Source organism: Podarcis vaucheri, assembly GCF_965113315.1.
Source record: "Podarcis vaucheri genome assembly, chromosome: 7".
NCBI lineage: Eukaryota > Metazoa > Chordata > Lepidosauria > Squamata > Lacertidae > Podarcis > Podarcis vaucheri.
In genome coordinates this window covers 50,809,243-50,823,934 of record NC_138765.1, presented here as the reverse complement: position 1 = coordinate 50,823,934, position 14,692 = coordinate 50,809,243, and the positions used below count along the sequence as shown (strand labels likewise).

At 45.0% G+C, this 14,692-nt stretch overlaps 1 protein-coding gene across 4 annotated transcripts; it reads right to left on the bottom strand.

Moving 5' to 3' along the window:
- Window positions 1–304: 304 nt before the first annotated feature.
- On the bottom strand, window positions 305–14,507 carry CYB5B (cytochrome b5 type B; the record flags this gene model as incomplete). 4 transcript variants are annotated; one of them, XR_014221412.1, is made up of 6 exons in its annotated part: window positions 305–616; window positions 826–969; window positions 1,529–1,560; window positions 7,970–7,996; window positions 8,542–8,670; window positions 14,346–14,507. XR_014221412.1 is itself a non-coding variant. In XM_082229411.1 (5 exons), the coding sequence occupies 5 exons, from the start codon at window positions 14,505–14,507 to the stop codon at window positions 879–881; spliced, it is 441 nt and encodes a 146-aa protein (XP_082085537.1). In that variant the 3' UTR covers window positions 305–878. The 4 variants fall into 4 exon arrangements, 3 of the variants coding, with proteins under 3 accessions (XP_082085537.1, XP_082085538.1, XP_082085539.1); XM_082229411.1 differs by having other exon boundaries at window positions 305–969; XM_082229412.1 differs by lacking the exon at window positions 826–969.
- Window positions 14,508–14,692: the final 185 nt, after the last annotated feature.

Genomic DNA, 14,692 nt, shown 5'->3' with positions numbered 1-14,692 from the left:
AAATGAAAAAGCACAAACCTAAACGGTATCCTCATCTCTTGTTTCAACCCTAGAGGCACAATTTCCTTCAGCTTCCTTCTCTCCCTCAGTGTTGATACCAACTTGCTTGCACTTAGAACATAGCAAGCTTTTCTGGTACAAAGTTGGCGAAAGGGCCACTAGCTTCGTACCACACCAGCTTCTTGGAGTTCTACGCTAAAATAGGGCATTAAGAGCAGAAGCAGAAGGGCAGGCGAGGGATGGCCAGTTCCAGCTTTGCCAGAGGTAGCAGAATCAGTCATGAAAACAAGGCCGCTGACCAGAGTAATTGGAGAGTCCTTTATTACAGATCAGGCAGATTAAAAAGGCAGACAGTAAGGACTATGTAAACCAGAAGACTGAAACAAAAATGTACCCATTTAACTGTTTCAAAAACCATGTACAGAAAGAAGCTGAAGGAAAACACCCGAGAAGAGGCAGGTGTGCCGCCGTTCCCAGTCTGCGCTGTGCTGGTGGAGCCATTTCTCTTGCTGGTCTCCTGCTAAAGAGGAATGTTGACAGCATGCCATCTCATTCTGCTGGTACTTAATGGGACAGGCTGGCATGGATCAGAGGCACCATCACGACGAACCAGAAGCTGCTGGATGAAAAGTGACTCATGGTCAATGGTGACAGAAATGCCATGCCATGGAATGGCAGGAAGTTGCTGTTTCTGCAGTTACAAGAAAGATAACAGTGGGCCCCACCAAATTCCCGCTTGGCTTTGCAGACACTAGGGCTGCTGGACTGACTGATACAAGTGAAGGACAACATCTAGGTGTTCATCAGAATTTAGTAAGACCCCACCATTTTCAGTGGCAAGGCATGGTTTCCAGTCCTAAAGCTTCAGCAAGGTCAAATCAGGAGGATTTCCCATCCATCACGTAGTAGCGATACATCAATCCCAAGACTATGGCTCCCAAAACAGGGATCAGCCAGGCTGTCCAGAAACTGAGGAAAAAGGCAAGAGGGGGTTATAAAGTTACATTTATGTTAAATGCACTTAAAACAGGAGAATTCTTTTCTAGAATTTTTTTCTGTCATAGTTCTGTGAGCAAAGTCTTAACAATTCTATCCATTCATTTATAGGTATAGATAAAAACCTAAGGCAGTTCATTCCTGCCCAATAAGTATGGTTGCTTCAGAACTTTCCACTAGTTTCAGCCTGCATGTGGCTACCAGTTAAATACATTATCATGGCTCAGTAAGGAATCTCATACAACACAGGAGCAGCAAAGATGGCACAAGATTAGGAACTGGCCTCAGTTAAAGGTGGGTAGATTTATCTCATTTACAAATATGTAAAGATAAAATATTTATAGGACTAATTTAGATGGTCATTCCACAGATCATAGTATGTAACAACAAAGCCTAGAATGATGCATGATTAAGATGCTTGTGCAGGAGGCTGATCCATACAAATGTTGAAGCACCATAGATCTATTTAGAAACCAGGCTGACTTAGAGAAAGCTTGTTTGTTTACTCTATTGGCAGAGCAGAATACCATACCTTGATTCTTTCGAGGGAGACTTGTTTGGAACCTGAGAAGACAAAACAAACACACATTTTGTGTACATTTTATAAAACATGCAAGCTGAAATTATAGGCTACGAAATGGTCTGGTTCACATGTTATGGCAACCTATGGGTTATGGCTTGCTATGAATATTTAGCATGGCCTGGCTGGACAAATAAACCACCAGGCTTGACTTAGGGTCCCCCCCTCCCTTTCTAAACAAACCACATGCCTCAGTTTGCATGTAACACCAAGCCTTCTGGTTTGTTTGTTTCTGTGCTAGCCAGGTTGGAGTAAATTGGGAGTGATTAAGCAGCCTGCACCAGCTTTCTGCTTATTTACAATATACCATGGTTTATTGTTTACTGTGACATATGACCAGTCCAATTTGAGCAAAGGTGGATAATAGCATTGAGATGACTTTGGAAGAGGGAACAAATGGGAGGATTGTTTTTTGGATCTTCATTCTCTGCCCTGGTTCTTCACATATTCATTTACTCTCTCAACATGTTCCATTCTTCCCAACAACTATGTCTGGGCACACATTTAGTTTTTCTTCAGTCCCTCTTCCATGTTCTATAAGTACTTGGGCACTTTTCATAGGGAAGCTCTTCAGGCATCCCCAACCTTCGGCCCTCCAGATGTTTTGGGCTACAATTCTGATTATCCCTGACCACTGGTCCTGTTAGCTAGGGATCATGGGAGTTGTAGGCCAAAACATCTGGAGGACCGAAGGTTGGGGATGCCTGTCTTAGACAATCACTGTTTGCCAGTTGCTGTGTGTTCCTTTGCTTTCTTCTTTGCTGCTGTGATCAATAAGGTTCCTCTCCATGACTACAAGGCTCAGTCACCAAGCAGAGACTTCCCATAACAATACAAGCCATATGTTGTGCTGCTTTTTTGCCTTTGCTTGTTGGCCTGAATTTTGAGTTCCCCACTGTTCACCATCCAGACATGTCTTAACAGCAACTCTATGTCAAGCACACGGCTTGGTGTCCTTAAGACACATTCCACATACCGGCTTAGCCTCACACCCAGCAGCCACACATGGACTCTTCATTACAAGCACAACACTTGGCCTCAATTCAAAATGAGACATCATGAAAAGCCAGTCTGAGCAATTGCCTCTCCATGCAATGGAGGAAGTTACAAAAAGGTGCCTTTGCCTTTAAGATGTGAATAGTTCCCTTATTGCAAAGCTGCAAATGCCAAGTGACAGCAGCATCATTGTGAAAAGGGCTGTCTAAAGCAGTGCTGTTCACCGGCCAAATCTCCTAGCCAAGCGTGAAGAGAAGCCAATTGTTAAACATGCACATAACTCCTTAATGAGATTCCATTTAACACTCCCAGTGCCAGCGCCAGCCCTAAGCCTTCCTTTGGCACCCATCCCATGTGTCTCCAATCTGTCACTTGAGCTCTGAGCAGCAATGCTAAAGGGTGCTTGCTGAAATAATATAACTTCTTTGCTTTACCAAGTTCAGGTAGCCTTTCTGTGCACCCAATGCAAGCAGCTTGACCACAAAGAGTGGCTGCCATTCTCTCTTGTACGTCGTGTTTGGCAGATCCAGGACAGGAGACCTCTTTGCTTCTTGTAGCAATGATAAGAAACTGGGATGGGGCAAAAAAGCCCAGGGGAGAGGAGAATCTTAGCCAACTCCCCTTGGAAGATGCAGGCACAAGCCAAGAGGGATTGTATGGCAAGAAGTGACTATCAAATACTTGTTCTTAATTTATTTATAATTTGTATTCACCTTTAGAAAACCATATGTATTTACAAAGAAAAGTTAAGAAAAAATAAAGAAATTGCAAGTATTACATTAAAAATAATGGTATATATTATGTCATCTCTTATAAATATTTTGGATCATGTCAAGACTGTGCCTTGTTATACCTATCTTCAATAAACATTGCCCAATTCTGTCTGAACTTATTAAGTTTCTACAGAAACAGAACCTTGTTTTTAACTTGTTAAAATTACGATGGCCTGTGGCAGTGCAAATAAATATACTGACAATGAAAAATGTTGTGAGTCTAAGACACCAAGCACAGAAGCAATTTGCTTACAGTATTGTACTATGTGGTAGGTTATATGACTGCTGTTTGTTTCTACTTGCAAAGGTTATTGAAAAAGGGAAGGCTACAAGAAGACTGGGAGAATTCTCTCTCTCTCTCTCTCTCTCTCTCTCTCTCACACACACACACACACACACACACACACACACACATACACTCACTCAGTATTACAGCATACAGCAACCAACTGTGCTAGCTAGGAATGATGTGGGTTGTAGTCCAAAATATCTAGAGGACATCAGAATGGGGAAGGCTGAAATACAGAATATCAGAGCAGATATCAAAGATGGAAGTACTACTGCCAGAACAAGGAATTTTTACCTGCCTCTAGGAGTTGCCCTACTTCTGTTGATCAAAGAGATTGTTCAATACAGAAATTATGGATGGCTACTTTCAGGGGGACTGTATGACAAAGAGTCTTCCCATCATTTCCCCCCTATAAAATAGCCCAACATAAAGTGGAAAAAGAGATGTCCAAGAGAAATCCACTAATCTGCATTCAACCTACAGATTAAGCAATGCTATATTTCAGAGGTAGCGGCAATAAGACAGTTGCATTTGTGGTGAAAAGCTAAGAACCTTGTGGAAAGTTGAAAAGAGATGCTAAGAGACTTAAGGACCAACAACACTGAGCTGAATTCCACAGGCTGAGACATGAAGCTGGAAGGACAATGCAGCAGACCGTCTGAGGTGCCCCTGTAAGTCAGAGAGGTCTGCTTTGGAAACCAAGAAAAGCCTTTAGCAAACAGAAACTTGCCGCACCACCAAAGAAACCCAATCCATGAGCGGGAAGGGTGCTGTTCCAGTAAGGGCAATTTAGAAATAGCCACATTTTTTGGTGGCTACTCATGACAGACAATGACATCAGCAGAGAGAGAGACAGCACAAACAGAGAAGTCTTAAGAAGAGATCCAAGTCTATATCAAGTCAATCCAATCAAAGGCTTTCTGTGAAGAAAGCACTATAGCCCTCAGTATTGAAGGCCCTCTCCAATGGATTCCTGTTGCGATTCTAAAAGCCCCCTCTCTCTACCCCAATCAGCTCTCTCCCTCCACTTCACCATATTCCTAGTCTGCCCATTTTGTATGAGCTGATTTCTTGTGGGCCGTCTATCTCTTTTTGTTCCCTTCTCCTCACACCAAGCCACCTCCTGCCATGCCACTATTGCGGGGGGGGGGGGGAGGCAAAGGACCCCTAGATGGTTAAGTCTAGTCAAAGGCAACTATGGGGTGTGGCGCTCATCTTGCTTCACACTAAGAGAGCCACCGTTTTCCACAGACAGCTTTCCGGGTCACGTGGCCAGCATGACTAAACGGCTTCTGGCGCAACAGGACACCGTGACAAGTGCCAGAGTGCATGAAAATGCTGTTTACCTGCCCACCGTAGCAGTACCTATTTATCTATTCACATTAGTATGCTTTTGAGCACAGCATACTTTTGAGGATAGCATACTTTTGAGTGGATGGCGCTGTGGTCTAAACCACTGAGCCTCTTTAGCTTGCCAATCAAAGGGTCAGTGGTTTGAACCTGCTCAAGGGGGTGAGCTCCCAGTGCTCTGTCCCAGCTCCTGCAAATGCCACTATCTATGCCTGGATCAAACTCCCACTCTCTATAGCTATGAAGGCCCTTCTTCCATGTCTCCTTACCACTGGAAGAGGCAATGCCTGCATTGGCCCCCAGGTGAAGGGACCATTTTCCTTCTTTAGCCATGATAATTTTATTTATTTTTTAAAAAGGAAAAAGCAGGAGTGAACACTACTAAACACATTGAGTTTTCCCCTACAGAAGATATCATTAGCTTTTGAGACTCACACAAGTTGCTTTTGCTGAGCAAACAAAAGCAACCCCTTTGGTTAGGCCTGGCAGAGGAAGAAAAGACACAAAACAAGCTCAAAGGCTTGAGGAGCAGAGGGGGGAGGGGGTACCTCAAGTTCTGCAGAGGCAACGGAGACAGAAAACACAGGGGCCATTTAAATATGACATATATGCAAAGGACTAGCACTCATTTGTTGGCTCTGCTACAAAAGGACCATGGTCTCCGATGTAAACAGTCCAGAAAATTATGATGCAAACCATGCCATCAGGATCCTGAAAGGGGAAAACAGGACTCCCTTTCAGGGCAAGTAAAGTGTAGGTGGGGGAATCAGTGTAAAGGCAGAGGACCAGAAACGTCATCAGCTTCTTCCTCAGTGTCTAAACCCTTCTTTTAGTAATTGATTCAAGTAAGCCATTAACAATGCAGAGCAGACAGAAGTCATTTCCAAATAATAGGGTATGCCTGGGCACATTTCTTCAGATGGGCCAACCAGGGCTTTGCTCCAGGGATAGGGCTGAGGCCGCCCACAGTACTCCATGCCTCTCCTCAGGAAAAAAAACCTTCACTTGTCAGAAAGGAGTGACACTTAGACAAGATTTAAGTGGGACTCACTTTTTCTTTCTTTGCAATGTTCCTGCCACAAAAGTTTGCCTGGCATTCTTCTTATGAAAAAAAGTATAAACATGTTTGCATGCCTGTAGAATTTTGTTTTTTTCCTGCCCCCCCCTTCAAAATGGGGACCTATACGTAGAAAACCCAGTAACTGTCATGTTGGCTTGCATCAAACTGCAGTAACCAAACTAGCCATGCTCATCTAGCTAACACACACACACACACACCACATATTTCCTTGTGCACCAGTCACTCTGAAACTTTAAATCTGGGTGGTTCTATAAATGAAACTACTGCAATGTGTTTTTATGTTTGTAGGAAAAACATTGTGAAGACTCTTTTTCTCGCCCAGGTATCATAAATCACAGAAAGGTATTGACTTTACAGCTTCCCGAGACACTAACACAACACATGAAGGACAGGGAGTGGGTGTTTCCCATATAAAGTCATTTCCAACTCTGGACCCAGAGGCAAGGCAGCAGAGAAGCTACTTAGGTCTTCTGTGAATAACCTGAGGTTGCTCCCTGGTGGCAGAGGGGCACATCTCTGGGCAAAGTGTAGCACAGAATCAAATGCTTAAGTTCTCAGGACAAATTCAACAAGTTGTTGGCTGGGACCTCATGCTCACCCCAAGCCTTTGTTGACACAAGTCAGGGAGCATGATGAGAGAGAGAGGATAATACACAGAATGGGCTTCGGGTTAGGTAGGAGAAATGTTATAATCCTTTCATCGTAAATGATTGAACTGCTGGACACCACACAGTGGGACTTGGGCAACCCACAATGACTGTGTTTACATAGCCAGCGGATGGCTCCCACTGCTCCTCTCCAATCGTGGGAACTGCTGTTCAATGACAGGCTCAGAATTCTCCCAACAACTGCAACACAGACTTTGCCAGGTCAGCTCCCGGGTAGACTTGCTGGGAAGGGGCTGCTCAGATATTCCGATGTGTTCCATACCTAGAGTGCTTTCAGCCCCACCCACTCAACCAGCTACAATTGAATGCTGTTGTGTGCAGAACAAGGAAATCCTCTCTCCTCCAGCAAAGGTAAACAGTCCTGAAACCCAGGACCTTTAACCCAGAACTGAATATCTTGTGAGGGAAGTAAGAAGAGCCCTGCAGCTACTGCTGGATCAGGCTGAAGGGGGCCCAGCAGACTCTTTCCTACAGTGGCCAACCATATGTCCCATCAAGAAGTTCCCAAGGGAGGGCAAGGGAGTTGGTAGCCCAGAGGGACTAAGCACCAGGCCTTTTGCACCAGGCCCCAAATATTCTGCTTCCTTCAGTCATTTAATAAACTTAACACACACACTGCCCAGAGACACCTACACATATAAATTAGCATATGCACATTTTCATTCCACATCCTTTAAAGACCTAACAACAACCCTAGTAAGACCAACAATCCATTCTTATTCAAATTCCCCGGCAACTTGTACTCTGAGGAATATCACCTCTGAACACAGATAGGCATTGATCTGCCTGTACAGTGCTACAGACAATTTTATAGTCAAGTTTGAAGGCAGCATGGCACAGAACCACTGCGGAAGGAGAGTTTTTCATTGAACTGAAGCCCCAAGGCAGAAAGAGAGGACGTGAGAGGCAGAACACACGACCTGCAGCCACAACACCAGTGGCCTTGGGCTCAGAGGAAAAGGCCCACGGACAGCACCCCCATCCCCACTCTGACCAATTAAGGGCAGAAACCAACCAAACACTCCTAGTGCAACAGGGCAGCTCTCATTGCAGCACCCTATGTTCAGCTGTTTTACCACTGCTGAAGTCAAAGTGAGGTGAGCTCTGCTCACTGAGGAGTAGGTGCATTCTACTAACACAACATGCCCATTCTCACTGCACCTTTTCTAGTGCCCCAAAACCTTTTCCATGCTAGAATAAAGGGAGGTAGGGGAGATCACCAGGATAGTGACTTACCTTGGAGGCATTAGGATTACGGTCACACTGTTGAGAGAAGAAAAGGAAGAGAAAGAAGAGAAAGTATGTTAAGCTCCTGGAAAAAAAATTCTTTCTGGCGTGCAAGAAAGAGCCCAAGCCCCCTGAGGTACCTGGCATCCTTCACTTCTCACTCCCAGAAATGAACTGGGAGCAAAGTTCTTATTTAATAAAACCAGGACATTAGAGCTGCCTTGCCAACCTGGTACTCTCTAGTTGTTTTGGATGACAACTCCCACCAGCCCCAGCTTGCATGGTCATACTTTCTACTCCAACACAGTTGTGCTGGCTCTGGCTTATGGGAGTTGTAGTCCAAAACTGGAGGGCAGGAGGCGGGCAAAGGCTGAGTTCAAGTCATTTGAGAGCACATGCTGCTACATTAATCAGCTCCCCCACCCAAACCCACAACAAGCTCTTTGACAAAAGAGGCAAAGAATAGTTTGTGCCTCACCTTCTCTCTGGAGCTCCACAGCCTGTACCCAAAGGTAGATATTCTTATTAAATAAAAGCTACAAACATTCCCAATTCCCCCCCCCCCCATACTAGGACCTCACCGGATGAACCTCTCCTATAAGGTATTGGTCAAGCATCTCTCGGGCATCCATAGAGTGGCCAACGTCTTCAAAGTTCTCAGTGGCATCTTTACCAGCTTGTTCAAGCAGAACCTCCTCTCCACCTGGATGCTGCAAAGAACAACAACATAGGAACTATGAAAAAGAAAAGCAGTAAGAAAAACACACCAGCTTCTCTTCCTCAGCATATACACAACTGACAACCCAAGGCATGTCCCACTGAACTCAGTGGGAATAATATCCAAGTAGACATGCAAAGGATTGCACTCGGTTGAATCCTATACTTATCTAATCAGAAGTAAGTCCTTATGAATTCAATGGGGCTTGCTCTCAGGTAAGTGTAGTTGGATTGCAGCCTTAATGTCCCATCTCCACTATGGGAAGCCTCAAGAATTCCATCCAGTTTCCTTAAACATGCTTGAAAAATTAAGGCCCTGGCCATCCAAGAACCCGGAAGCCTAGTAGTGGCAAGCAAGAGGTCCGCGGATTTTACTCCTTCTATCCATGGTCAGGAAATGCATTAATGTTGGTCCCTTAAACACACATCAGGTGCCTGGAGATTTACAGTACTGTATTTGTATTTTAATCATGTGCAGCCTTGAGTATTCTTTGATATAAATGTAAGATAAAATAATAAAAGAAAACAAATGCAATGTTTTTCAGCACCACTTAAGACCCATCTGATTTTTTTAAACTGTACCTCTGATATTAACAGCCATTTTTCCACCCAAGGACACCCATCTGCTCTGGTCCAGAACAACTGTGGGAACCACCAGGTTGGCAAAGGGTGAGTTAGAGTGGGATGCAGGGTTGCCAGGATGAGCGAAGCTAGAATCGCTATGATTACTACGGTGCTTTCTGGTTCCACAGATGCAAGGAATGAGCACGTGTTTTACATGCAAAAAGTCCCAGGTTCAATCCCTGCTGGCATCTTTGGTTAAAACAAAAACTCTTTACCTGATCCCAACATGTACAGTGGCAGGCCGGAAGAGAACATTCTCTAGGACAGCCCCATAGCTATTGAATTCCCTCCTCACATAGATGTGTCTGCCTTCATTATACAGCTTTTGTCATTGTTGAAAATGTACCTCTTTATCCAGGCCTTCAACATCTGATTATCTGTCTGTCTGTCTGTCTGTCTCTGTCTGTCTGTCTGTCTGCATTTGTACTCAAATTGATATTTGGTCTTTTATCACTTGTGTGTATGTTTGTCTCCCTGGGCACCCTTAGAAGGAAGATATATAAATTCAATAAATAAATGTTTTAGGGCCCACCCTATACTTCTGATTCAAAGTTGTTTTTAACTATATTTTACATTGCTGCAACCCATTCTGGGACCGTATGGTGAAGGGCAGGTAAGAAATCTAAATAATAGCAATAATAGTGGACAGATACTTGCAGCTGGAATAAATAGTGTGAGGCTAGGTGGTCAATTGCCCGATGTGCTAAAAGGAGAAGCTTCCTACACTATCTGCGTTTTACTTCCAATAGTTTGGACTCCTGCCACCTCTCCCTTGGGTTGTAGATGCCACTGACTTTTGGCAGAGCAGGAGCCACATATACAGCATCTCAGGTCAGAGAGTACAATGCAGTCAAAACATGCCCAGGCACACCTTCAATGTGCTAGAAGGATCCCTGGGGTGGATTTTGCTCCCAGGGTAAAAAAAAAGAAGAAGCCTCCAAGGGAGAGGCAGGGGGCAGAGGTGATGAGAGTAATCTCTGATTGACGTCATCAGCTTCCCCCTTTGGCAGCTCACATTTCTCCCCAGAATGACACAAGAGGTGTGGACACTGAAGGCCTTAGAAATGGACAACAAGCGAAAAGGGCTTGATTTAAGCCACCAGCAACTGACTTCTTTCCTTTGTCTTTATGAACTGCAAAGTTAAGGATGGGCATGGAAAGAAGTTAAGCAAAGCTTATTTGAGAATGGATAGTATTCAGCCCAAACTAATCTCTCAGGTATTGAATCTGGTTTCCATACTACCAGAGAGACAAATACAAAGGTAGCTTTTGAATTAGGCTAGTGTCATGCTGCCTTAAGTTCTTGGTATCTTCTGGTTTTAAGTTTCTCCTTAAAGAACAGTTTTGGCGTTCCATGTCACTTAGAAAAGCTGGATCAGTAAGACAGATGATCTGATATACAGTCAGTTTCAGAAGTTGAATTCATCCACAGCCAAAAGGCCATTTTCTCCAAGTGATCAAGAAGACAGTAGAGAACAGAATGCCAAACCAAGTTGGATGCCCAGCAAAGATGTCCCCAGCCTAGGCAAGAATAGGAACCCAAAGCTCTTTGCTGGAGCTATGCTATTCAGACGTTGATTTTTAAATCTTCCAAAGTCTCATAGCAACTTGCATTTAGAGCAGGAGACATAGTGAGGGCCCAGAATTTGGCACACAAGAGAAGGGGCACAGAAGCAAGCATTCCTGTGCATCCTCCCTTGAAATACATTATGGGTACCCAGCTGGTGTTCACAGGCAGCTTCTGAGCTACCCAGGAATTCAATTCCTAGCTTTCTGGAGCTCCAGGTCTCCCTCACTCCAATGTGCTTCTATCACATGAAAGTCTAATGTCTCATTCTTTAATATGTAATCTTTGCTGCAACATTACTAAACAGAATTGGATTTATGTAATCCCTGCTGCAATTGGCAGGCTTCAAGGACTAAATCAGCATCTGGCCCGTTGACCGACAAGCTGCTGGAGCCCCAGGAGCAGAACACAATTATCTCTTTGCAAAGAGGCCTCCTCTGCTTTACGCAACAAGCCTGTGGTAGCACTTCAGGCTGAACCACAATCTCACTCATGTATCATGCAGCAAGAAAGCACAAAGAGTTTCAGGTTGAAGAACGTTGCAGTACAATCACTAAAATAGGCAGAAAGATCAATAAGTGGTCCTCCAAGACTACAGCAATTTTCAAGCAGTACATGGGGGGAAGATGTTTGGGAACTACTGAACTAACTAGGAGTCTGAAAGGTACTATCTACAGCTTCAACATAAGACCCACAGAAAGCACTTCTCTTTCCTTGTGAGCTCATCCATCCTTTCAAAACAGTAAAAGAGGCCTTGGTTAAACTCACACACAGGCACACAAGTGTAAAACACACAGCGGGGTCTTCTCAGTGGCGGCCTCAATCCATTAGACTACATTATCAAAGAAGCCAAAGCATGTAAGTAGCTAGTAATTGGCCTAAAGGCATTTTATATTAGGACCAACCTATGAGGCTCTTTTGCAAATTTATGAAAACGCCGTTTACCTTCCTGCCGGAATTTACCTATAGATTTTTTAAAAATGAAGCACTAATTACTTTAATATAGTTTTACGTTGCTTTTATGTAGTGATTGTTAACTGCTCTGGATAGGCAATAAAAAGAGGTCTAGAAACTTAAGTGAAATAAACAGTACTGTAATTTAGACCACCCACAGTCCTCAGTCTCCAGACTACTTTTTTTGCAGATGGTATTGCAATCTAGATCTGATTCAGACTATGGTGTGGATGTGCATTTACCAGAAGCTTAAGACTTTTTCTTGTCTTGTCTTGTCTTAAGACACTGTGGACTGCTGGGAAGGGGAAAGAGGAAAGTGATCATGTGTGTCTGTGCACACACAATTCCACCCCCAACCCTCTTAATCAGTACTTCTGGGAAGTAAACAGCAACTTCAAAGTCACTGAGTAGCCAGAATTGGGAATTAGCTCATAAGCAGTTGAGGAATTAATCAGACTTAAGACAATATTATATGTTAGATACCAGGCACTGAAATATGGATATTTCCAATACAGTGGCCACTTCCTGCAAAACTTACCTTGCTTTTTAAAATACTGGCATCTATTAGGTATTTTGGAAAATGGTTTGTCTGGTTGCTATGCATTTTGAAACCTCTTAATACACTGTAACAAAATTTTGCAAAATGGTTCCTGAGATCAAGGATGTGTCTTTTATCTTTGGGTACAATGGGAAGCCATTTGAAATCAAGATGACACACTGAACTAGACCTTTCAAAACTGCACTGATGTTTTGATTTCTTAGAATTCCTGAGCAATTCCAGGTACAAGGCTGCTAGCAGTTAATAATTATTTCTATAAACATTTTAGTGTTCCAAATAGTTGAAAATCCTTTTCATATAAATGTTCACATCAACCCTGTGAGATCCTAAATCTTAATAGAGGCTGCAACATAAGATATGCTCACACAGAGGGTTAGCTGAATTTTGCAAACCCTTAACAAGCATTTGCTCCTATCCTGTTCTCATTTAGAGGAGTCAATAAGCAGTTGTGTGTGCCTACAAAGCTGCCAAGTGGTCAATCCCCTGGGTCCACTAGCCTGGTACTGTCTACTTCAAGGGGAGGGGAAACTTGCAGCCTTCTAGATATTTTTGGACTGCCAGTGTGAAATAGTTGTCAGTGTGTTGAACTAGGTCATGGGAAACCAGGGTTCAAATTTTCACTTGGCTATGAAGCTCCAGGGGTGTTGTGGGGATTAAATGAGGAGAACCATGTAAGCCACCTTGAGCTCCATGGAGAAAAAAACGAGATATAAATGCAATAAAGAAGTGAATCAATGAGTTCCTATTATCCCAGGCCACTGGGATAATTAGGTCATTAGGGTTGATGGGAGTTGGGAGCCTGAAAATACTTATAGGGCCCCAGATAATTTCCTGCCCTCCCCTTTATCTAAAGTGACATGCAGTGGGTCTCCAAGGCTTTTCCTAGCCCTTTCCCCCTCACATTGGCCATCCAACATCTCAGGGAAGAATGTAAAGGTAAAGGGACCCCTGACCATTAGGTCCAGTCGTGGCCGACTCTGGGGTTGCAGCGCTCATCTCGCTTTATTGGCCAAGGGAGCCGGCGTACAGCTTCCGGGTCATGTGGCCAGCATGACTAAGCCACTTCTGGCAAACCAGAGCAGCGCACAGAAACACAGTTTACCTTCCCGCCGGAGTGGTATCTATTTATCTACTTGCACTTTGATGTGCTTTCAAACTGCTAGGTGGGCAGGAGCAGGGACTGAGCAACGGGAGCTCACCCCATCACGGGGATTCGAACCGTCGACCTTCTGATCAGCAAGTCCTAGGCTCTGTGGTCCACAGCGCCACCCGAGTCCCTTTAAAGAGTGTACCACCCTTTAAACTGGAGATGCTGCGGACTGAATCTGCATGCCTCCTACATGCAAAGCATTTGTTTTACCCCCCCCCTTCCCATGTGGGCCCTCCAATTGACTCTGGCTGACTAGATTTACTCTCTGTGTATTGCTACTTTTTATGTATACAGTTTTTACATTTTCAAGGATAACTTAGGAAACTCAGCCCACTGAAGTTGTGGGGAGGGGGTGAACCTGCCCACAGTCTTAGAAGGAAGACAGGAGATGCTATGGCAAAGCAACGCCCTGTGTCTGTCAGGAGCTGGAAGAAGTTAGCCTGGACTTTATGACGTTGTGTTCTGTCTTTCCCAATCTACAGGCTGCTTGCAGTGGAAAGTCCAGGAGGCTGGAAGAGGCTCCGTCGGGGGCCTAGCAATCCCAACCATCACCACCCCGTATGTTTAGCCTGCAGACTAGCCTTTTCCAGCCCCCTCACCCCGTCCGGCAGAGGCCAGCTGGGGTCTCCCCTTTCGGCCCCTCCAGGCCTGGTTGGGGCCTTTATGACCTCAGCAAGGCCCCGCATCTCCCTCCTTGCTCCCAGGAAGTCCCTGGGCGGGAATGGATCCACCCACAAGCCCCCGCTCCCGTATCGCGGAAAACAGCCCCCTCCTGAGAGTGGGGGGCCTCATTTGCATAAATTTGCATAGCCACCTCGCTGAGGAAGCGGGTTACGTCATAGACGCGCCCGCTGATGACCAGCCAGGTCTCCTTGTCGGTGTTTCTCTTCGCCACTTCGTCCAGGGTGAAGACCGGCCTTCTTTCGCGCGTCTCCGGCGCGTCCCCGCCGCTACCGTGCTCCTTCATCGACCCCATTCAGACTCGCCTGCCTCGCCCGAAGGGATTCTTGGGCTTCCGCGGCCGCCGTACCTTAGGCCACTCCCACTCACCAGCCAGGTGGAGAGGCGGGGGGTGGGATGGGTGGAGGAGGGCATAATGCTCAGAGGCCAATCGGAACGACGCGCCGTTGACTTTGTCAGCCAATGAAATAGTCTACTTTC